At 43.1% G+C, this 25,239-nt stretch overlaps 1 protein-coding gene across 2 annotated transcripts in view; it reads right to left on the reverse strand.

Moving 5' to 3' along the window:
* Positions 1–418: 418 nt before the first annotated feature.
* The window catches only part of LOC143131313 (polyunsaturated fatty acid lipoxygenase ALOX15B-like), a 57,315-nt gene continuing 32,494 nt past the window's right edge, over positions 419–25,239 (reverse strand). For both annotated transcript variants that reach the window (XM_076290857.1, XM_076290847.1), the window contains exons 11-16: positions 15,868–15,954; positions 15,510–15,679; positions 7,309–7,430; positions 6,520–6,620; positions 5,350–5,520; positions 419–1,511 (exon numbers count right to left, since the gene is read on the reverse strand). In XM_076290857.1, coding sequence (XP_076146972.1) covers positions 1,332–1,511; positions 5,350–5,520; positions 6,520–6,620; positions 7,309–7,430; positions 15,510–15,679; positions 15,868–15,954 — 831 coding nt within the window. In that variant the 3' untranslated portion in view covers positions 419–1,331. The remainder of the gene's footprint in view (positions 1,512–5,349; positions 5,521–6,519; positions 6,621–7,308; positions 7,431–15,509; positions 15,680–15,867; positions 15,955–25,239) is intronic.

Raw genomic sequence — 25,239 nt, forward strand, 5'->3', positions numbered from 1 at the left:
CCTGGTTACAGAAGTTTGTCTGCCATCAGGTTTTAAGAGGAAGTTAGTTATCCTGGCCACAAGGATACATTTTGTGTCCGTCAACAGATTTCCGTATCCTCCCTTGTATGAAGTTTAAATGGACCTTAAAAGGACCCTAAACTGTTTCACAGCAAATACATCTGCTAACATAGTCTGGTTGCGTTTTTTGTCTGCTCTGGTGCATCGGACTTTCCTCCTAACACATGTGGAACACATTTGAGATTGCTACTCCTGTATGTACCAGTGCATGTGTGCAGTTTGTTTTGCCCATAAACAGTATCTTAGACAACTTACCAGCTCTGCGCAAGTCACCTCTGTAGGCTGATGCCTTATGCAAGGAGTTCGATCTTCTCAATGACACAGGAGAGGCAATGAAACACGAAAAGAACTCTGGACGGTCTTTTTAACAAAACTCCTAACCAAAAGTTAGGGCTTTGACTTTATTAAGTACAACAAATAAAAATAACGATTTCAAGCCTACGTCTCTGCGAAGTCCGAATTCAAAAGGGGCCGTTCTCTTTTTATACTTTTTCAAGTGGGCTGAACGCTCTACAGGTAGCTCGATCTTATCGCATCCTGCCATGAGCGAATTGGTTCGTTGTCCGTTGGTTTCTCATTGACCCCTTACTGGCCTACAGTTGTTTACTGCTAGTATGCCTTTTTCTTACACTTCAAAACACATTTCATTTAAACATAACACACTTTGATTCTAAAACAAAACCTTTTAAATCTAAGCAAAACACCTTATGTCTTAAGCAAACATTCTTTAAGCAAAAACACTAAGTCTGATTTTTCCCCCTCAGGTTATCTATTATTGCAGCATTCGCACATTTTTATTTGTTTTGGAGCAAGCTGTATTTAAGCAGTTACATGATTAACATGATTTTGATATTATATATGATATTACATGATTATTATACATGATTTTTTTTTGCAAACTATTAGACTTTCCACTGTTCACTTTTTCAGCCCCATCCTACACACTGTAATAATAATAAAAAGAAGCCAACAGATTACAATACAGTGCATTGCTTTACATGCACTGTAATTAGACTATGTAACGCAAAACAACAAATCCACAGGCTATTGCAATGTTTAGGCCTAGTTGTTTCCATTGATTATTTAAAACATTTCCATGAAGAACCCTGATTCCATGTTTCTAGCAGTTTGTCTTACAACCTTTTGATGTGGCAGTATAATCAGAATAAACATAATTTGGTGAAGAGAAAATCAACATTCAATTAATATTTGCGGGGGGTATGAATAATTTTGGGCTCAACTGTATTAAAAAAAAATATTATTGTATCCTCTCAAATGGCCACACTGTTGTCCACATTTGTGGGGTTCAGAAGGGTGTAGGGAAGCTCCAGACTCTTGTTACGCCCCTCAATTTCACCCGACAACTTCTCCAGCTGCTTCTGAAAATCCTTAATGTGATTGCGAGGACCATCCTCATCAAACAGATCTTCTGGGAAACTTCCAAGAGGGTACTGCAGAGAAAGTGTGACAAATATGTGTATTGTCAATGAAAACAACAGACTCAAATAGCCAAAGTGAAGTAAAATAGATACTTAAATGTTTATTTTGGATATTTTCTTTGCCCTTGTTTGAAAGAATACATGTTATTTATAGTTACATGGCTGAAACAACCCTAAAACCTGGGTTTTTCTTATGTAGACCTTCGGCATGGTACCTCTTAAGGTTGTAGTAAATCAATAATAACTAGATGTACTGCAGAGTGGTACAAAATATGGCCGCCGCCCAGTCCAGCACATTTTTTCCACAAAAAAAAATCACGCTGAAAGGCCTATATGATTCTAACTGTCTCACTAAATTGCATTACACTCAATTCTCACTGGTATCTGCTAAACAACAAGTACCAAAACATGATTAGTTCATAGATTTCACATGTAAAATTCATTTTATACAACCCCACACCCATCTTGCCTGTTCATAATTCTGAGGAATTCTTGAATTGTGTGCTAGTGTGCGTGCACACGTTTATGTTTATGTGTGTGTGTGTGTGTGTGTGTGTGTGCGTGCTTGTGTGTTTGTCTGCGTATGTGTGTTTGTGCATGTGCATCAGAGGAGGCTCCTTCATTGAGGAAAGGGAGGAACACCCTCCCTAAAATTTCAGAGAAAAATAACAAATATATAAAGTGAATTACTAATCTGATAAATTACTGTTAATATTACTATTTTTAACACTTTGAATGAACAAAATAGTTCCCCTAGATCAAAATGCCAACAGCACCCCCTATCGCAATTGAAAATTACTGTATGGAGGAGCTTCCTCCTCAAGCCCCTCATTGAAGTCCATTATAAACGCCTCGGACCCCAGCGGCTCGTGAATCACGTCGTTTTCAATGGCCAAGGGAGGAAGCTCCTCCGTACAGTAATTTTCAATTGCGATAGGGGGTGCTGTTTTTAGCGGCAACGGTTCAAGAATGTTATCTGCAGTAAAACTACGAATCTTATGTTAAACGGAAAGCTTGTTTTTTGCTCGTGAAATAAACAGTACAATGGAATCAGAGGACAATCTCAAATCTTTTATACATTCAAATGCACTGCGAATACACTGATAATGTTTATCAAAGCAGGAAGACCAGCTCCAAAAATTCATATTCCAAAACAAGATGGTAAGTGTAGGCTACTGAATGCTACATAGTCAGACAAATAGGCTACTCATGGCTAACTGGTAACGTTAGCACAGAAAACAATCAGCCATAGCCTACTGCTGGCCTGTCATATTAACAGCTTTAAAAACAATAGCATGTTACAAAGACTATGTGTGCAACTTTACCAAACAGTATAGAAGTAAACCCCCTCTCCTTGCCCCGCTCTCTCTCGCGCTCCCTCCCTCTCACTCTCCCTCCCTCTCCTGCTCAATGAACACGCGCGACTTAAATAAAACATTCACAATCGTGAAAGCAAGGACGCATAGAAGACGACTAGTTAAATTACTATTAAATCCGCTTAGCATCATTACCATGCTGCACATATTTGTTTAAAACTCTTGCATTGAAGTTGACTGATCATCTCAATACCAACGTTTCCCAAAAGGGCCTGTCCCAAGGAGAACTAGTATTACCTTGAAACTTAAACACACATGGGGAAACTGAACAGTCCAATCAGTACACTATGATAGGCTAAGCTATATGCTACTTTGTTTACAATATTTCCAGGCTTCAACCAGACAGCTGAATTAAAGAGGTAGAGTTGTAATAAAAAATAGTAGGCCTAGGCTATAGGCTAATCTGCATAAAGTGTGCTGTCATAAATATCAGTCATTCAGAAAAATATTTTTATATCAGGATATAAAATAATAGATAGATTATATTGTAATCCTCTGGTGTTCTAAGGGAGGCTATTAAAATGTTATTTAATAAAATGTTATTTAATAAAATGTCTAGCCCCCCCCCCCCAAAAAAAAAAAAAAAAAAAAGAAAAATCGAGATTCGTATCGAACCGTGGGTCAAAAATCGTGATACAAACCGAATCGTGAGGTTGGTGTATCGTTACAGCCCTAATTCAGAGGGTGTCATAATGATCCTACACTTTCAATTTCGTGCAGTTTTGACCATGTCAGCCAGGGCCCACTTCCCCGAAAGCATCTTAAGCCTAAGAGCGTCGTAAAGTCCCTCTTAAAAACGTCTTAAGATTTGCCGACTGTTTCCCGAAACCATCGTAGCTTAAGAGCATCGTGAAAACACTCGTAGATCTACGAGTGCTCCAGAGTACTCGTTACCGGCTAAGAGCGTCTTAACAGTACTTCTCACTGAGGTCACCAACAGGACATACAGAGGAATTACAACTTAGAATACATAATCAAATTTACGTTCCCATTCTTTATTGTGTTTACCTGTGATGAATCAGATTTTAGCGTGCAAAATACATTTAATGGTCATAATAATGTGATGAAAAGCGGACAAAAATGCAATCAAGTTATGAAACGAGACGTTGCCAGAATAGTTTGACATTATCTTTGCTAAGTGAAGGCTATATTTAATTAGGCCTATGAGGTAAAAAGCAGAGAAAGCAACATGTGGTTTAGTCTGTAGCCTACTGCATCAAAATCTAAGCCTACACATTTCCTCTCTTTCTTACTCGACTTCTTTCTTATCTTCAAACGTGTTCTTAAGTGACACCGCAAAAAATTATTGCATGGTGCAACAATCTAATCTTAAAATAATTACAATTATTATGTCTCTGTGTGGTATATAACCTACTTGGAATGCTTACATGCAGATGTCAAAGTGTTTCTATTTTCGTATTGATGTGAATGAATGTGTAGATCCGAAGTTTAAATGGTAGGCCTATAGCTGTGACGTGCAGTCACCTGACATCACCGTCAAATCAGAGGATATTTCAGAACTATTAACGTGGACAGCTCCCCTTAAGACCATCTTAAGAGCAGTGCACGCGCGTTCACGCTACAAGCATGTTCGGGAAACAGTCGGAAAAACCAAACGAACGATCGTAAGATGAATCGTAGAAAACCCTCTTAAGAGCGTGTCTCCGTCGTTATCGGGGAAGTGGGCCCAGAGATATTGTGATGAAAACACCTAATTTTTTGCTTTTTAATTTTTAACTAGGTGGCGCTATACATGAAATAAGTGGTAATGGAATGGGTTGACATGTCCCCTTAAGACCAACATACAAAAAAAAGGTGTACCTCCTAGGCCCTACAGTTCTCGAGATATTCACAGAAAACTGTCTCCGGCCACCTACAGGCCAGTTGGTGTATAGTAACATAAATTAATTTATTGTGTGGCCCCCCATGAGCGGAATTCCACGAAACTTGGCGTGCATTCAGAGGGTGTCATAATGATCCTACACTTCCAGTTTTGTGCAGTTTTGACTATGTTAGATCACAGATACCTGCGATTACAACACCTCATTTTTACTTTTTTGTGTTTAACTAGGTGGCGCTATACATGAAATGGCGTGGTTATGGAATGGGTTGACATGGCCGCTTGAGATCAACATACAAAAAAAATGGTCCTCCTAAACCTTACGGTTCTTGAGATATTCACAGAAAACTGTGTCTGCCCTACCCTCCTTTCGGGGGGTGCAGTCCAGCGGGGGGGCTACAGATCAAAACGAAAAACGATGGTTCCATGCTATCCATATGGGGTTACATGCCCACCAAGTTTCGTCTACCCCGGTCTTTCAGTGTCCCGGGAATCCTTGACGGAAATTTGGCAATAATGGCACATGAAAGCCATTTAGATTTTGTGTTATATTACTGCATTTTTTTTCCCACATTTTGTTTTATAACAAATGGCAGTCTTAAAACATGTGCCATGTGGAGATGCACATACTCACGTGGTCTGTTGACTTTGTGCTTAGCAGTTTCAGGACTGCCATTCCATTCACTGTTGTGCCCTTATCAGGTAAGGTCTCCAGGATGGTCTTCTCCGTGGTCTGGCCTTTCACCTTCGGAGGGGGCTTTCTGAGGGCAGTGGGAAGGTTGGGCATCCAGGCACCATAGTCAAACTGGGGGAATTTAGATACAAGGTAAAACAACTGTGTCATACATCTGGCCATGTTGTGATATTATGCAAAATTAAGACTGGCCTCTGCACTGTAACACTACAGACCAGTCTAAAATAGCTTTGTGAAACCGGTCCCTTTTCACCAATTCACCAATGTCAAAATGGGGGTGGGGGGCACGGTGACAAAATGTGTCATATGAGTCTGATTCAAAAAGAATTACAGTACATCATTATCTTAAAGAAGGGGTTTTCCATTGTGGCCTCTACTCTACAGATTGTGGATGTTGTGGAGGTTGATATAATGTCTATTTATAGAGACAATAACTGTTCAGAATGCTGTCAATGCTGTGCACGCTCGGCACAGGCCACACAGAGACCAGGGGAACATGAACAGGGCGACCTCAGTTCCCCTGTTAATAGGGTCCTGCTTATGTGTCCATACACAGCTAATGGACTATATTAGCCGGACCGCTCCGTGTTTGGCATAACATATCAGTGTTTCCCATACGTTGACTAATCTGTGGAGGGCCGCCACGAAATGAAAACTGGCCGCCACACAATAATGTTCTATGTTTTACTATTTAACTCTTTAAGTAGGGGCCTTTTTGTGTGTTGGTGTAGAAGCATAATCCTGGTCTCAAAAGTCTCTACAGTCTCTAAGAATTTTCTTTGTTGGTTCAATGGGTGTGTATAAAATGGACTATACATCTGCACAACTAATATTGGATAAAACAACATGTATATTCAATTTCTATGGATTCCTGTGAATATTTCAGTACCCAATATGCTGCATCTACTTATTGCTAGGGATACACACTGCAGCTAGAAGGTGTGTGTGTGTGTGTGTGTGTGTGTGTGTGTGTGTATGAAATAAACAACCACCTTTTGGGAATTGACATTGCATCTCTGTGCTTACCGGATGGCCAATGGCCAGTTGGAAAAAAAGAACTCATTTTATAATCTGAACCAAAGTGATTCACAGACCTTTATAAGAAATTACCTGTCCATTGTTGACAGCAGCATGTTGGACTGATGCAGTGAAAATCACCATGGTAACAAACTTGATGAGATCTTTCACTGTCTGAAAAGACTCAGGTATTCCTAAGGGGAAGAAAAACAGACATGTGAATTACAAATCTGCTAGGTTGATGATGTGTTCACATCTGTGGAACATCGGGACACAGTAAAGTGTTTCTGGCTTGATCCAGGCATGATCCATGCTAAAAAGCAGTTTGTTCATTCCTTCCTTCAATTCCTTATGAAGCTGTATTTTCCAAATGAGGGGCTCCTGCTCCTAGAGCTTTTGTGATATCGACACCGTTCCAACTCTGAAAAGTGCAGCCAGACCTATATTGACCCGTATGTCCGATGTTGAAAAATTAGGTACTGTTGTAATCCTTGGACCAAGCCAAGTTCGTTGCACCCTATTCCACTACCTGCTCCCATTGGTGAACCGCACCTCACTTTACAATTCCTCAGAAATGAATTGTAGTTATTATTTCTATGCAACATATTGACGTCAATTCCATTTTTTCATTAACAAGACTATGTGATTTAAAAAAAAAAAAAGACCTACAAATATCTACAGATATTTCAAAAATAATTGTTTCATAATGCTATGCTCTGTTTTGCCCACATATCTTGTTAAGCTAGCATCAGCCTGGCTGTCTTGTAATACCACGTTGTGCTGTTTAAACTAAAGCAAGTCAACGCAATTGTGCCGTGTGACTGCAATCAAGACACCTCAAAGCCTACAATTCCACACCAGGGATATTATTGCTGCACACACCTGTTTTTTTCCTTCCCAGGAATCCTTCGGTGAAAATCCCACTGATCCATTTCTGCAGTTCTGTGTCTTTCTGCACATCCTCGTCAGATTTGTAGTAATATTGCAAGACTCCTTCAACATACCTAAAAAATGGTCACACACACATACTGTACACACAAAAATAGACAGACAGTAGAATGTGTGATTTACAATCTGCTAGCCTGGTTAGCACGCAGACCTTCTCAATTGGAATTGAGAGTGGGTCTGGACAAGGTTCATTGACGTATGACTTCCAGCAGGGGGCTTAACTAGCAGTGAAATTAAACTTAAAGGATAATTCCGGTATTTAGCACTTTGAGTCCCTTTTCTGGTTTGTTTTGGATGAACTAGAGTGGTGGACACCGAAATTTACACGATGGGTCCTGTCTCGACTTTCTGACTGGTTTTGAATCACCTTTGACTGGCTGGTATATGGGCATGCACAAACATGTCCTTAAAACAACCCTTAACGTTCATTTTTAAAACTGTGCAACTCACCGAGTGATGTTCGTTGATGTTCCAAAACAAGTAGCGTAGCGAAATACAGTTTCTGTCGTGTTTTACAGTATTTGCCATTTTGTAAAATCCCATTGATTTCTGTTGGAAGACTTATTGCTCCTTGATATCACTGCACTACCAGAAACGGAAAGGGGGTCTGTTTACGGTTGTAGTCTTTTCCCCCGCGAGACCTTCTTTTACTGTCTATGCTTCAGACTCAAATATTGAGCGGAAGTTGTGAACGTATGTCTCATAGCTTATCTCGGCTTGTCCCCTGCACTCAGAAATCTGGCGCTAGTTAGCCAATGCTACCAACAGTTTTTCGATGGGGGTGCCTCGGGCATCGGCCTAGCCATGCAAATAAATCACTGTTTTACACCATTTACGAGGCTCAAAGTAGCTGTGGAAATGCATGGATTCCAGTTTCTTTCAGTAGCAGCAACTGGAATCCATGCATTTCCACAGAATTATTTTTGGAATCTGATCCCTTATCATACCTGTTCACTCTTACTCGTCGCTCGACTTATCGTGACTAAATTCAAGATGGCTGCAAACGCTAAACGTGAGGATACTGTCTGTATAAATCGTCTTGTAAGTAAACTACCAGTGCTTTTTCAAAGTTCTCAATGTCTCGTTTTAAGGCCCTCAGAAGCCTATGAAGTACTGTATGGAGCTACTTTGAGCCTCGTAAATGGTGTAAAACAGTGATTTATTTGCATGGTGCCCGAGGCACCCCCGAGGCACCCCCATCGAGCTATGAGACATACGTTCACACTCGGTATCATGTTTCAACACACTTTAGGTCAATATCACACCGGAATTCTCCTTTAACCCTTAGAACCCTAAGCTGTTTTTAGGGCATTTTCACTACCTTTATTCATAAGGATTTATTCTGGTCATAGTAAGTGCCACACACACATATTATATATTGTTTTTTTCAGCAGAGTCTAGGCTATCCAGATACATTTCATGTATTAGTACTAGCATTGATTTTATTTAGATTTTTAAAGAATTAAAATATAAAAAGTGTATTATAAAAATTCTTATATTTTGATCTGTATCTCACCACAGCAAGGTCATAGCTCTACATGCATTTCATGTGCGTGTAGGGCAGACTGTCCCAGTAGTATCAAATGATAGCTGTGTGTCTCCTCTTTCATCTGACATGCGTGGCATATCTATCCGATCACGGGTCCGCAAGTAATTCAAACGAGAGTAATGGGTGTGCAGCGTTGGTTTGAGTACATGGCGTTAATATTTTGCAGTCACTTCTTCTGTTTGTATAAGCCAGAGGGATCTATATACATGGTGCCAATGGATAGCCCTGTGTCTCCTCTTTCATTTGATATGCTTTCCATATCTATGAGATCACGGGTTCGTGAGTAATTCAAACCAGAGTAATGGGTGCGCTGGTGAATGCAGAGAAGTATAGACTGTAAATATGATGGAATTTGATTTAATTTCACGATTTTTTTAAATGTTCATACTTGATCGTACAGACAAGTGCGTAGTCCCACTTCTTCTCTATCATGCAATAAAGGTTTCATCTCGCTGCGATGAACAGTCGCGGAGCAATGTAACAGAGAAGAAAGGGTGTGTTTTTTGACGCACTTTGCATCAATCGGGTTCTAAGGGTTAAGGACATGTTTGTGCATGTCCATAGCCAGCCAGTCAAAGGCAATTCAAAACGAGTCAGAATGTCGAGACAGGACCCATTATGAAAATTTCAGTGTCCACCACTCTAGTTCATCCAAAACTGTAGTATATGGGGCTGGAAAGCCCATACCTGTGTCATGTTCTGACAGCCAATCACTTTGGACTAGGGGTTGTCGTGGGTGCAAGATGTGCTTGCAATAGAGAAACATGGGCACCAACGGCAGGCATCGAAATTGCGCGCGCGCCAGACCAGTGAACAGCAGGAGAAGACATGCGACAGATGTGGCAGAATGCACAAGCCCAGGAACTGTCCCGCATTCAATGTGGAATGTAGAAAATGCGGCAAGAGAAACCATTTTACAGCTGTATGCCTGTCAGCACCTGATGTTGCACCCATTGATACAGAAAGCATGGGTGTGGATGCACTGTTCATTGGTGCTGTCACACAAGCACAGGCTCGTTCTAAAGACAGTGGGTGGCACACAGCGCTCCGTGTCGGGGGGAGGCGAACGGTCAACTTCAAGCTTGACACGGGCTGAAGCCAACGTGCTGCCACACACAGACAGACACTGTACTTGTAGCCTATGGCGGCACCCGCATCAAGCCCAAGGGTATACTCACGTTGCATGTGAAGTCCCAACACAAGCAGGCCCTCCTACACTTCTATGTGACGGATACATCTGACACGCCACTGCTTGGCAGAGCTGCTTGTGTGAGTCTAGATCTCGTTAGAAAAGTGGAGACATTAATACGGCGAAATCCACCTCGGACCAAAGAGGAGCTGCTCCAGCGCTATCCCAAAGTGTTCCAGGGACTAGGTGAATTTCCAGGCATACACCACATCCATGTCGATCCGAAGGTTCCCCCTGTTGTCCATGGGTGTAGGAAAATCCCATTTGCTGTTCTGGATAGGCTGAAAGACACACTGGACATTCAAGAACAGAGAGGTGTGTGTCACAAGATAACAAAGCCAACACCATGGGTGAGCAGCCTTGTTTTAACTGAAAAGAAAAATGGTACCCTACGGGTGTGTTTGGACCCAAGGGACCTCAACAAAGCAGTGCTTCGCCAACACTACTCCATACCCACACCTGAGAATGTACAATGCAAGTTAGCAGGAAAGACTGTGTTCACAATTCTTGATGAAAAGGATGGGTATTGGCAAATAAAGCTTGATGATGAGTCAGCTGACTTGTGCACGTTCAACACCCCCTGGGGCGGTACCAGTTTATGCGCCTGCCGTTTGGAATTAAAAGTGCAAGTGAGATGTTTCAGCAAACCAATACAGACAGCTTTGGTGATATTGCTGGAGTCCACATCATTGCTGATGACATGATCATAGCAGCAGCCACCAAGGAAGAACATGACGACATCCTACAGCAGGTGATGGACAGAGCCGTCAAGCTGAACGTGAAATTCGAGATCCAGTACATGGTGAGTGATGTCAAATACATGGGGCACATCATCAGCGCAGAGGGAGTCAGACCAGATAGCGCCAAAGTGGCGGCAATCGCAGCAATGCCTCCACCTGGAGACAAAAAGGGCCTACAGAGGTTGTTGGGTATGACTCGATATCTTGCCCAGTATATCCCGCACGAAGCCACTCTGACTGCTCCGCTCAGAATGTTGCTAAAAAAAGACATGATGTGGCAATGGCAGCCAGAGCACCAAGCCGCACTTAACAGCCTGAAGGCAGCCATCGCCAACACGCCACTGTTAAAGTTTTTCAACCCACAAGAGGAAGTTAAAATACAAGCTGACTCGTCCAAAGACAGTGAGCAGTACTAATGCAGGGCAAGCGTCCTGTAGCTTTTGCATCCAGAGCCCTCTCTACAGCTGAGCAGAACTATGCTCAGATTGAAAAAGAGCTCCTGGCCATAGTGTTCGCACTGAAAACATTTCACCAATATGTTTACAGCGTCACAGTCAAAGTCCAGTCTGATCATAAGCCTTTGGAGGCTATAGTCACCAAGCCCATTGACAAGGCACCTGCCCGCCTCCAAAGAATGCTACTCCAGATACATAAGTATGACATTCACATCACCTATACCCCAGGCAAGGACATGGCGGTAGCTGACTCACTCTCCAGAGCTTTCCCACCATATGCCGGGCCGGAAGACTGTGAGCTGGGGGAAGAAAGGGTTGTATATGACATCAGTGCAATGACTCAGCTGGATGGGTCTCTCCTGGAGCAACTGAGAGCAGTGACGGAGACAGACAGCGAGATGCAGACGTTGGTGAGTCTTCACAAGCGAGGGTGGCCAGAGAGGAAGAAGTGACTTCCACTAGAGGCAAAGCCATATTGGCATGCGTGGAATGACATCTACATTGCAGATGGCTTGCTAATGGTCAGCCTCTGTATAATAATCCCCAGAGGCCTCAGGGCTGAAATGCTGAGGCGGCTGCACACTGCATATCAGGGCATCCAGCGCTCCTTGGCGCACGCCAGAGCTGTAATGTATTGGCCTGGTCTCACAGAAGATGTCAGAATGATGGTTGAATCATGCCCCTCATGCCAAGAGAATCTACCTGACCAGAAGGAGCCCCTCCTTCCTCACACAGTGCCTGATACACCATGGGCGAAGGTAGCGGCTGACATTTTTGAATTTCAAGGACGCTCCTTCTTACTCATAGTGGATTACTTCTCCAAGTATCTTGAGGTCCTGAAGCTGTCCGACAAAACATCAGGTACTGTCATAGCCAAGTTCAAGGTTTTTTTTGCTAGGCATGGTATACCCACTGAGTTGATTGCAGATCATGTACCCTTTGCCAGTGCTGAGATGGCCCAGTTTGCAAAGAAATGGGGTTTCAAGATAACGCATTCTAGCCCAGCCTACCCACAGTCAAATGGCTTGGCTGAGAGGACCATTCAGTCAGTGAAGAACATGTTGAAAGCCACGACGACACAGACGGGTATTGACCCTCACAGGGCTCTCCTGCATTTCAGAAACACGCCAGTCACGGGACTAAAATACTCAACTGAGTATTTCTCCCTGCCAGCAAGGCTGCCCTGGCACCTGCAATACCTGAGAATGTCCAGCAAAGTCTCCGACAACAGCAGCTTCGCCAAAAGCACAGCTATGACAAGACGGCGGCGCCGCTTCCTCCCTTTGAGGAGGGTGAGAGAGTGTGCATGAAGACAACAAAAGGATGGCAGCTAGAGCCCGACCGATTTATCGGCGGGCCGATATTATCGGCCAATATTAGGCATTTTCCAAACTATCGGTATTGGCATTTACCCGGACTCTTACCCGCAATTTACAGGACTACATCGGATTGGGAGTTGAGAGTGCTAGTAAGAGCGCTTAAACCTCAGGGTGCTAGCATCACTTACTAGCATGTCTCTTAAAGGTAAACTATGCAAGAATTTCACCTTAATATAACCATTATGAAATCAATTTCATAGTAAACAAACTTGTAATAGGGGAATCGTTCACCTAGCATAGCCATACAGCATAGCCTTAGCCATAGACAGTAAAAGATATGGACAGAGCCATCCCATAGACCTCGACCGAGACGGGTGAAGCAAATTTGAACCCATTTCCTGTTGTTCGACATCACTTCTCGTGCATCCTCAGTCCAGGCGAGAGAGAAACGTGGGACGTTAAGCAACGGACTGAAACACAGTAACTCGTCTGGTAGCTATGCTAAATTGATAATGTGCAGAGTGCTGCGAGATCGACGTAGTGCCAACCCATCAAAACATCACTTTATTGTTATTTCCCCCTCAATATTTTCCTAAATATCTTACCCATGGACTTTCCCCCAGACTGCCTTTGAGTTTCTTATCCAGAGAATACAGTTACATTGCTCCTGTGTGATGCTAAGTCGCATGCTCATTACATATGATTGCGTCATGATAGCATTTCTTTCGGAAAAAAAGTTTACCGTAAAACTCCAAATAATAGCCCGGGCTTTTATTTTCCCAAATCGCCAAACTGCACCGGCTAGTATTAGAGACAGGCGTCTATATGAGACAGGCCTTTAATTCCCTTTACACAAAACTTTTCCTCTGCAAAGATGGAAAATATTATCGAATTAATTATTTCAAACACACTGAATGTCTACCTATATGACTAGGCTATCTGATGACAATTACGGATCATCATTCATTTAGTGTTGAGATGTTGTTCATTGAGTGAGATACAGTAAGATCCAAATAGCTGGGATAGCCAGAACAGATGAAACACATTTTAATTAAACGTAATCTACAAAGAGATCGTATCACACTGAAAGCTCATATTTTGTCACAAGCAAATAGCCTATATCGGTCCTTTGTCAAATACAGTTGCATTATCAGCCCTGACCAAAACTGTTCAGGAATTATTTATGCAAAAGTGGAACGTGCTTAATGTTTCATTCTCCCTCCTTTTCGGCAGGAATGAAACAGCATGAGAGAGCATGAACCATACTGTTTCTCCCGTTTTGTATTTGCCAAATTTGACAACAGTCTACATTCAAATCATAGCCTACTTCCAGGCGCACGGGGACATATTTTTGACCAGGGGTGCTGAATAACAAAATAATCATGGATGTCCGACGATTTCTCCCCCAGCATAGCCTATGATTCGAATTTAGACAGCTAAATACGCCATTTCACCGCCGTGTATGAGTAGGTCTAAGAGTGAGAAGTTTTATAATGCCCTGGGCAGCCACATTCCACTGCAATTATGCGCAGCACTTGCCACTCCGACTCATCAATAAAAACTGTGCGCGCACACACCAGTCCCATAGAAGCGCACTTTACATCATTAATCTATTTCAGTAGGTAATAATAGCCAGAGAATGTCCGTAGACGGGCTCTGATATAGCCTAGTCTAAGGTAAATTCCTTTTCTGACTTCTTTCTCTTTATCGCCATGGCATTTAGAATAAAGAATAACGTTCGCGAACCGTTCTGGTTTTGTTGCTAGCATAAAAACAAGCTTACCATCGGCCTATCCGCAAATTAACACAAGGGATAAATTGAACGATGACGAAGTCGGACATATAGGCATAGTTCATATTGGAAAAAAAGTTATACAATTTGGAACTCTAGCTTTTCCCCACCGCAGTCTTTTAATGTCATCTAATCATAACGTGCGCAGTCTGCACCATACTAAGCCCAAATCACACCCAAGATTCGCAACGAGATGAGCAGCAACTTGATGCAACATTCTAAAACCTTGCAACTGTGACCAGACATGTGAATGCTTTGCGACGGCTTGTAACGACGTGCAACATCTAATTCACACTGCTGTAACCTCCTTTCTGTAACGGTTTCGTGTCATTGCGAATCTTTAAACAGACGATCTGACGGGTTTTAGAACATTAAATACAACCCGGAACTAAAAAACAGACCAGGCTTCTACTGGAGACCGGCCTTTAACCCAAACCTGTAGCCACGCCAGACGTTTAAAAGAGACAGGCGTCTCTTAGGACTCGGCGATTATTTGAAGTTTTACGGTATTACGTAAGTGAATTGCGAGGTTATGACGCCAATCGCACAATGTTGTATTTCTCCAAAAATAGTAAAGGTTTATATAAAGCCTTAAAACCCTTTCGATATAACGTTATTTGATGTCAAAGTGACGTCAAAATGAATGGGGTTCAATGGAATGCTAGCTGGAAGTGGTCAACGTCTAGCCTTAGAGCCGCCCATAGTGGCTACACTCTCCGAACGTTCACCTGCCCTCTTGACCGTAACGAGTCACTAAGGAGAGAACCAGCCATGCAACTTCAAGAATAGTCGACCCAAAGACATCCCGCGAGAATCGTGGAACTTTCCCTTGTCGGTAGATATTGCTCTTTGGAGATATTGCTCTTTGGAGTTTTTGCCTGTTGTTAATCCTTCGCCTCCACAAAAAAGCATTTTCATTGTGTACAAGCATTTTCATTGTGTAGGGCCAAGCCACGAGAAGTAGGCTATTTACAACAACAGAGTAAAATATAAATATATTGCAACTCTAGGGAGAGCTCTACAGTCACCAAAATTCCTGAAACTGCATATACCTTTACTACATAGTACCAGCTCGCAACCATTAAACATACTTGTGGAGGATGTTCCACAGTTTTATGCCGTCTTCTCTGTAGTAGTAGTTGGGAACGTCCTCCAGGCCTCTCTCGGAGATGTTGTCAGGCAGACAGAGGCAGCTGTAGGTCAGGGAGGCCGTTGCACGCCTCATCAACTTACTTAAGGCCGGACCACCAATGCCTGAAAACTAGGATTGTACATTATGATCACTAATAAAGCAGAATAATATGGTGATGCTCCAAATGAATTGGCATAAAACAACTAAATGTGTGATTATATAAAGGTCTATCAACAATGAAGGTGAAAATACATGGTAGGCATGCATCTCTACAAACTAAATACAAACACTATATTTTTACTGCGTTGTATGCTTACCATTGTTATCGCTCCATCCTCGGAAATCAGCCGATCACGTGCCAGGATGTTGATGTGTAGTGTATAACGAGTGTGGGGAATGAGGAGCTACAGTTAAAGAAAGAAAGTGAACAGCTGGTCATTACATAGTACATTGATTTTCCATAACATCTCAAATAATTAGAGTGCATGAAAATGCACTGTACTGTTCTTCCTAGGCTTCTTCTTCTTATTAGAGTGCATGAAAATGCACTCTACTGTTCTTCCTAGGCTTCTTCTTCTTCTTCTTCTTCTTCTTCTTATTAGAGTGCATGAAAATGCACTCTACTGTTCTTCCTAGGCTTCTTCTTCTTCTTCTTCTTCTTATTAGAGTGCATGAAAATGCACTCTACTGTTCTTCCTAGGCTTCTTCTTCTTATTATTCTTATTAGAGTGCATGAAAATGCACTCTACTGTTCTTCCTAGGCTTCTTCTTCTTCTTCTTCTTCTTATTACAGTGCATGAAAATGCACTGTACTGTTCTTCCTAGGCTTCTTATTAGAGTGCATGAAAATGCACTCTACTGTTCTTCCTAGGCTTCTTCTTCTTATTAGAGTGCATGAAAATGCACTCTACTGTTCTTCCTAGGCTTCTTCTTCTTCTTCTTCTTATTCTTCTTCTTCTAACGCAGTTAATGCAGCTTCAACCGTTTAACGTAGAAACTTCATTCAAACTGCGTTGCGTAGGTCTTACTTATGACATGTGGGCTTTGTATTTTTCATCTTTGTAACTTTTATACTTTTTAAACTATTAATTAAAAACTACTCAAAATTTCCCCATAGACTTAACATGGGCTGATGACATCACAATGGACTAATTAACTTGATTTGCACCTGGTATCATCTTCCAGCTGCTCATCTAGGCCCCATCAAAGAATCAGTTCAACTGATTGCACCTGTATCAACTGCTTTCTACTGAACTAGACCAACTCTCTCTGTGTCTCTACATTCTACAAGGATATAAGACACATTTCATCCAACTTTCTATCCATTCATCCTCTTCAAACCATTCACTCATCCACCCATTAAACTATCCATCAACATCCATTAAACAATCTGCCTATCAACATCCATTCAACTTTCTGTCTATCAACATCCATTACACTATCTACATTTAACTTTTAAACTATATACTCTGTCTCAGGCTTTAAGCATACAATATGGCTCTATTAAGACTGCCGTTAAGCAATTAGAATCCTAGGCCAGGTGGCCAGGCCACCTGCACCCTATCAGTTTCTCAGGCTAACCTTTTAAACTATCCAGCTATTTGACTGTTCAGTCAGTCCAACTATATTAAACCTCATCTACCTAGTTCAGTCATTCCAACTATATTAAACCTCATCTACCTAGCAAATAATTTAACCTTTTACACTATCCACCTATTTAACCGTTCAGTCATTCCAACTATATTAAACCTCATCTACCTAGTTCAGTCATTCCAACTATATTAAACCTCATCTACCTAGTTGTCATTCCAACTATATTAAACCTCATCTACCTAGCAAATCATTTAACCATTTGAATCCTATGGCAGGTGTTCGGGCCACCTGTTTCAACTGCCATTCTCAGGCTTTAAGCATACAAACTGGCCCTATTAAGACTACACATCCTGTTCAACTGCTTCCTCTGCCAGAAACTGTTTCAAAATAAAAGTCCTCACTACAATATTTCACTGTTAAACAATTTAACCCTTTAAACTACTGAACTTTTTAACTGTTCAGCCATTGTAACTGTTACTTGTCATCAACTATGACTCCTACCCACTGTAGCTAGTTAGCTAAGTTAGCTAAGTAACTTGGTTAGCATAGTTAGCATGCTAGCATGTTAGCATGCTAGCATGCTAGTTAGCATGCTAGTTAGCATTTTTAGCAAAACTACTTAAACGATTAGCTAAGTTAGCTAAGTCACATGGTTAGCATAGTTAGCATGCTAGCATGTTAGCATGCTAGTTAGCATTTTTAGCAAAACTGCTAAAAATGATTAGCTAAGTTAGCTAAGTCACGTGGTTAGCATAGTTAGCATGCTATTTAATATTTTTAACAAAACTGCTAAAAATGATTAGCTAAGTTAGCTAAGTAACTTGGTTAGCATAGTTAGCATGCTAGCGTGTTAGCATGTTAGTTAGCATTTTTAGCAAAACTGCTAAAAATGATTAGCTAAGTAACATGGTTAGCATAGTTAGCATGCTAATGTGTTAGCATGCTAATTAGCATTTTTAACAAAACTGCTAAAAATGATTAGCTAAGTCACATGGTTAGCATAGTTAGCATGCTAACATGTTAGTTAGCATAGTTAGCATAACTACTAAAAATGAAAACATTAGATAAGTTAAGTAACTTGGTTAACATTATTATCTTTGATAACATAGTTAGCATAACTGCTAGCAAACATTAGAGCCATTCCAACTGTCAGTTATCGTCAATTATCTACCTAAATAATTTAACCATTTAAATTATCCACCTATTTAACCGTTCAATCATTCCAACAATATTAAACCTTATCTACCAAGCAAATCATTTAACTATATAAACTATCCACCTATTTAACTGTTCAGTCATTCCAACTATATTAAACCTCATCTACCTAGTTCAGTCATTCCAACTACATTAAACCTCATCTACCTAGCAGCATGAGGCCAGCCGGCTTCTGATTTTCAGCCTTGTAGAGTTGGCAGATAGTACAGACCTTGACGTGATTCCAAACGTCTTTGCGAATGGATGGCCACCAGGCTACCTCAAGGATCCTCAGGAGTGTTTTCAGCCTGCCCAGATGCCCACTCAGAGGATGATCATGGAAGTAGGCCAGAAAGACAGGCACAAGACACTTTGGGACGACCAGCTGATATTTGTCCCCCCCTTCCTTCACAGGCGACCGTCGATACAGGAGGCCTTGCAACTTTGTGAAGCCTATCCTGTCTGGCCTACTAAGGGTGTCTGCCTCTTTGGTTAGGTCTGTGACCTCTGAATCCTCTTCTTGTGCCTTCCCTATTTCAGTCAGGGAAGAGGGCAGATCGGAGGAATCGAAGGCATTCGTCAAAACGCAGACTGCAGCTGAAGAGGGAGGTTTAACAGCTCGGGACAGGGCATCAGGCACGATGTTATGGAGGCCTTTCCTGTACTGGACTTTGAATTTAAACTGTTGGAGTCGCAGGATCCAGCGAGTCAGGCGAGAGGAGGTTTTCGGACAATTGAAGGCCCAGGTCAAGGCGGCATGGTCGGTGTGTATGGTGAACTCCACCCCCTCAAGGTAGTGCCTCCACTTCTCAACCGCCCAGACGACTGCAAGACACTCTTTTTCAGAGGTGGAGTAATTGCACTCTGCACCACGCAACCCCCTGGATGCGTAGGCGATCACCATCTCCCCTTCAGCTGTTTTCTGCACCAGCACAGCCCCCAAACCCACATCACTGGCATCCGTGTGGACTTCAAACGGCAGGGAGGTGTCAGGCTGCATGAGGATAGGTGCGTCCACCAGTGCCTTCTTCAGCTGATCAAAACTGTGCTGACATTCCTCTGACCAGACCCACTCCACATCCTTTCTCTTCAGCCGATTCAATGGGGCAGCCAGGTCTGCAAAATGGTCAATAAACTTGTGATACCACCCCACAAGGCCTAAGAAACGCTGGAGAGTCTTGATGTTAGTGGGTGGTGGATACATGGTCACTGCCAGAGTCTTTTCTGGATTCACCTGCACGCCCTTGTCCGAGACTACATGGCCCAAGAACTTCAACTCCTGCCGGAAAAAGGCACACTTCTTAAGGTTAAAGGGGTGGTTCAGGATTTTGGACATAGGACCTCATTTCCAAGTAAGCAAGTGTGATATTTATCAGTGGAGACCGTTTTCAACACGTTTCATCCAGTCCTTCTAATTGCAGAGTTCGCAGGTGCTAGGCTAGCGCAAGTCAACGGTATGTGCTAGCCTGCCACTAAAAACAGTCTTACCCACTCCACAGTACACCCGAGGCAAATAAATTATAACGCCAGACTATCGATGTAAATGTCTGCATTGATACTGTTATTTCTAACGTTATTCTATCCTTGCATTTCAACGATCGCATTACATTTTGAGGGACTAGTTTCTTACCACGACGGAATTATACTTGCTCCGGGTAGTAGTACTGCGCCGAAAAGTAAACAGTAAAGCGCACTCCAATGGGGATACTTATTCCTTGGTAATATCAGTCCGCTGCTGAGATGCAAAATGACAACTACCAACTTCAGGGACCAAAGTATAACTATTGCAACGCGATGCGAGGGTAGTTGTATTTCTTACACTATTCTATCAACACAGACATTTACATCGATTGTCTGGAATTTGCCTCGGGTGTACTTTGGAGTGGGTAAGACTGTCTTTAGTGGCAGGCTAGCACATACCGTTGACTTGCGCTAGCCTAGCACCTGCGAACTCTGCAATTACAAGGACTGGATGAAACGTGTTGAAAACGGTCTCCACTGATGAATATCACACTTGCTTACTTGGAAATGAGGTCTTATGTCCAAAATCCTGAACCACCCCTTTAAGGGTCAGTCCAGCCTTATGAAGCTTCCCTAGGACGGCGTGCAGATCCCAGAGATGTTGTTCAGGCGTAGGTGAAAAGACTATGACATCGTCAATGTATACACAGCAGATCTTCCCTCTAAGCTCCCCCAGGACCTTCTCCATTAGCCGCTGAAACGTGGCTCCGGCATTCATGAGCCCAAATGGCATACACCTGAACTGGTAGAGGCCCATAGGTGTTATCACGGCCGTCTTGGCCTTACTGTCTGCGGACATGGCGACCTGCCAATAGCCGGATCAGGTCAAGGGTGCTGAAGACTGCTGCACCATGCATAGACTCCAGTAGCTTGTGGATCAGAGGCATGGGGTAGGCATCTGGATGGGTTTTGGCATTGAGACGCCGAAAATCCACACAAAATCGAATGGAACCATCTGGCTTCTTGACTAAGACCACCGGAGCACCCCAGGCAGCCTGTGATGGCTCAATAATGCCATCCTTGAGCATCTGCTCCACATGGTCAGCGATGATCTGCCGCTTGAAGGGCGACACCCTGTATGCCCTGCAGCGGACAGGCACCTCGTCAGTGGTGAAGATCCGGTGTTCCTCAACTCTGGTCTTGCCTAGTGTCCCAGAGCATACCATGGGCCAGGCCTGGAACAGTTCCCTGACCTCTGGAGGGTGGTCTGGAAAAACAGGAGGCGCCACTCCCAATGATGGAAATGGACCCAATGAGCCTGGGCAGGGAACAGCTACATATAGGCTGGCATTGAAACGAGCTTCAGGCTCCTGCCTCAATGTTCCCTCTAGCGGGTGAGACAGAAAAGGATGGAAAGTATAGGCCCTGGGTCCCTTCACTCCATAGGTCTGGTCTCCCATATTGATGATGGTGGAGGTTTTGCTGAGAAAGTCCAAGCCTAGGATGATCGGGAAAGCCAGGTGGTTGTCAGCCATGATGAATGTCTCCAGAGACCATATCACCTCATGCCAGGTGTATAAAATCTGTGTCTTCCCCACAGCACCATAAGTCTTTCCATCGGCCAGGGCAAAGCTTTGGTTATCACTCGGCTTCAGTCGCTCACCGTCGCGAGCCAGCTCCAGCCAGACACTCTGCTGCATGAGTGAGTAGGTGCATCCAGTGTCGAACACAGCATGGCACTGCTTCCCCCTCACTCCAATTGGGACATGGAGGAGCACCACTGGAGGCTTCCGTCCCAGCTGCACTACTGTAACCACATCAGCAGGTTTCTTGGCATCCTTAGAAGGCCCCTTGTCCTGGGTCTTCTTTAAGCCCTTCTCCTTGGCCTTTTGCTGGTCCACCTTTACCCAGTACTCTTTAGATGAGCTGCAGTCTTTCTCCACCAGGGTGCCAATCTGAACCAGCTGGTCCACGTTTGTGACGGTGCCCCGGAGACAGCCAGCTATTCGAGGGTTGCAGTTGTTCAGGATCTTGCGCACCAACTCGGTCTCTGTGATGTCTGGTTTCCACCGCAGACAAAGAGCACAGTAGTCGTAAGCAAAATCCCTCAGACACTGATCTGGCAACTGTACCATGTCCCGTAGCTTTTCTTCTACCATGGTGAGGTAATCAGGAGGGAGGAAGGCATCCTTAAAGGCATTCTTAAACTCAGGCCAGTTGTGCACATGGTTTTTCGCCACCATCCACCAGCTATGTGCTGGCCCTTTAAGCGTGTTGGACAGGGCCCCTATCAGCTCTGCATCAGACAATGGCCGCACTGCAAAAAACGTTTCGCAGCGATCAACAAAATTAAGAACATCGGCCACTTCCCTGGACCCACTAAAAGAAGGAAACTCCATCTGTATAGCCGGCCTGGAATAAACCACAGCAGGTCTGAGGGTGGGTTGGCTACCTGAAGCACTCAAAAGAGGTGAGAGGCTCGTGCTTAGTGTAAAAGGCTGTGTAGGTGGCTGAGACAGTGCTCCCGTGAAGGGCGTCTGAAGCTGGGCACCTACCACACCATGAGCTGGTTGGCTTGGAATGAGCTCTTGAACATGAGTAGAGGGCTGCACAGCACTGTCAGAACTAGCTGCCATGTCAGGAGTGGTCATGTTGGTGAGAAGAGGAGTTATGCCACTAATAGACGGGGTCATAATAGGCCCTGCCGTGCTAAGAGAAGCATGTGTTTGTGTGAATGCACTGGAGGAACTAGGTGCCAATGGAACACCATAGGAAACTTGAGCAGGAGTGGAGCGGCTATGAGGGGGAAGAATAGTAGCTCCCGTGCGTGGATAAGGCCTCGGGAGAGCAACAAGGCTGGCGCGCTTCAGCCGTTCAATTTCTGCTTTCCATTTTTCATCATGCCTTTGTAAGCACTCCACTAATTTTTCCTCAAACTGCTTCAGTGTTGTTATCATGCATTGCTCAAGCGCCTCAACACTTTGGTCCCCATAACTCCTTATACCTGCTTCTCTGTTCAAGGCACTATTAACAGAATCTCTGAAGTCAGTCTCAAGAGTATTTAGTCTGTGCATGACTGACCCTAAGTCGGTGGTAATGGTTGTGAGAGCAGGAAGTGTGAGGTAAGATGTGTTTCCCTCATCTCCAATGCTTTGTTCATTCTCTTCTGGGTCTGATAGGTAAAGTGAACTAATTAGTGATGTTACTTCCCCCACAGGATTTCTTCTAGTGACCCATGCATCTCCCCTTGGTTCATGGTGAGGTTCACTAGGCCCATGCCCTGATGCAGGTGTAGAAGCCCTGGTGCCATGCTCAGAAATTTCGTCCTGGGATTCGTCAAGCTCAATTAGAGCCGGACCACTGGCGTGATACATATCTCCCCTTTTCCGTAAACAGTACTTAAATTCAATGCAAAGCAGTGTTGTGTGTTCAGCAAGATACAGGATATAATTACAATTTAACAACAGCAGCCAATATTCACAGCACTATAGTAACAATAAAGCAAAGTCAAAAAAATTACACTTCATTCCCCGTACGGGCCACCATCTGTAACAATCAGCCCTTTACGTCCTTTTTAAACAGCTGTGTTACTATAAACGCACAAGGGGTTCTTGGGAATGAAAGTAGTAATCGACAATAACAAAACCCTTCAATGCTGTCACAAATACTTTTTGCCTTATTACACAAACACATATGCATAAGAGCAGGTATACTGCCGTTAATAAAGCACACAGCAACCAACAAATATTCAGACGGCGCTGAACAAACAAGAAAAGACGCACCAAACAGTTGAATTGAATGACGCGCTTAGCGCAGTATATTATTATCGCACCAATTATCCCGTGCAACCACACAATACTTGAATCCCCCCCCCCCTTTGTCCCAGTCCACAAAATTAAACTAAAAGTCCAAACTAAAGGAAAACTTCAGGTCTTTCCCAGGATCGCGCTATAGTCTTTATATTCCAACCAGGAAACAGGTAGGCCGCGAAAATAATCCTCTGTCGGAACGCAGCGAAAAATAAATAATCCACAACAAAAAAGCCAAAAGGTCAAGCGCTGATTCAGTGGTATACCACGCCAAAAAATACTCAAACGAGATAGATCTCACCAGATCCGGTGAACGTCGGGCAACGTTAACACGCGAAGTTGAAATTTGGTGTCCGGGCACGTCCTCTTGCTGGAGACGCGCGTATGAGTTACAGTCTATGCAGTTGCACAATGTTCACTCTCCTCCATTAAAGCAGTCTCTTAAGACGTGTTTGAAGAGCTCTCAAACCCAAGGGAACTAGCTTTATATCTATGTAGCTGCAGCAAACAATACTGGCGCCACGCATTCAAACACCCCTGCACTTGCTGAATCTCTCCACGGCCCCCTTCACACACCCAACGCACCCACCTAAGTAAGCTTGGGTGCGCGGTCATAGGAATCACGGGCAGCCGAAGCCTTAAAGAGACACCCCACATTTTTACCAAAACCACAGTGGACAATAAATATATTACACAGGTATACATGTGAATATCATTCCTCATACATAAACATTATATGAAATCAAGGTAATGTTCTGTGCAATAATAAATGTTAAGGAACACTTAAATTAATGTGACGGTGTCACAATGTCACTGAAAAGACAATCGACATCATGCATTTATTTGCCTATGTTTTGTAGGTATAGGCTTAGCTTAGGGACCGTTCGTTATTTATAAACGGGGTCACCGGAGGGATTTAGAGTGCTTCAATCAAAAGTTGCATGACCCTCCCCTGCCTGTAAGAAAATTTTCAACGACCCTCCAGCAGTCTTTTCAAAAAAGACATGACCCTCCCCAGCCAATTGTCGATACTTTCCGCCCACGCTATAGAGCGTTATGAAAAGTTGAACACATAGACTTAAGCAATCATTCGAAACTCACCCTCTGCTTTCTGATCTTACACATCACACTTCACCAAGAATGTGGCCATTTCAGTAGATTTACTCACTAACATTGTTGTGGAAACACAATAAGCATGGAAACTAAATGCACACTTCCTGCAACTGCATTAGCCTACTTGAAATAATTTACTCCTCTAGTAAGTATTCACATGAAATAAAACAATAAAACATTGAGACCATTCAACAAAGCACACTGGGTAATAACAAATTCAACACATGAACTTGTTGCTATGGACTCGTCTCTAGGCTTCCTCAGTCATTGTAAAGCTGCCGAAGCTGAACATTATCCAACTCAATTTCTCAGACGAGCGTCAATTTGGGAGCTTGCTACACTCCTTCCTTCTCAAATGACTTGAAAAGGCCGTTTGCACAATTTCACAAATAATCACAGGGGCCGAAAAATACCTAACATGCCAACTTTTTCTGGGTTTAGGCATATCATTTTAACTTTTCCCCGCTGTCTTGCCGTTTTAATATTTTCCCGTAGAATATCCCATATTACTGTAATACT

This window comes from Alosa pseudoharengus, unplaced genomic scaffold (assembly GCF_046254945.1).
Source record: "Alosa pseudoharengus isolate Yale_2024_CS ecotype anadromous, Long Island Sound unplaced genomic scaffold, YU_APseudo_1.1 YU_APseudo_1.1_scf_1, whole genome shotgun sequence".
Taxonomy (NCBI): Eukaryota; Metazoa; Chordata; class Actinopteri; order Clupeiformes; family Clupeidae; genus Alosa; species Alosa pseudoharengus.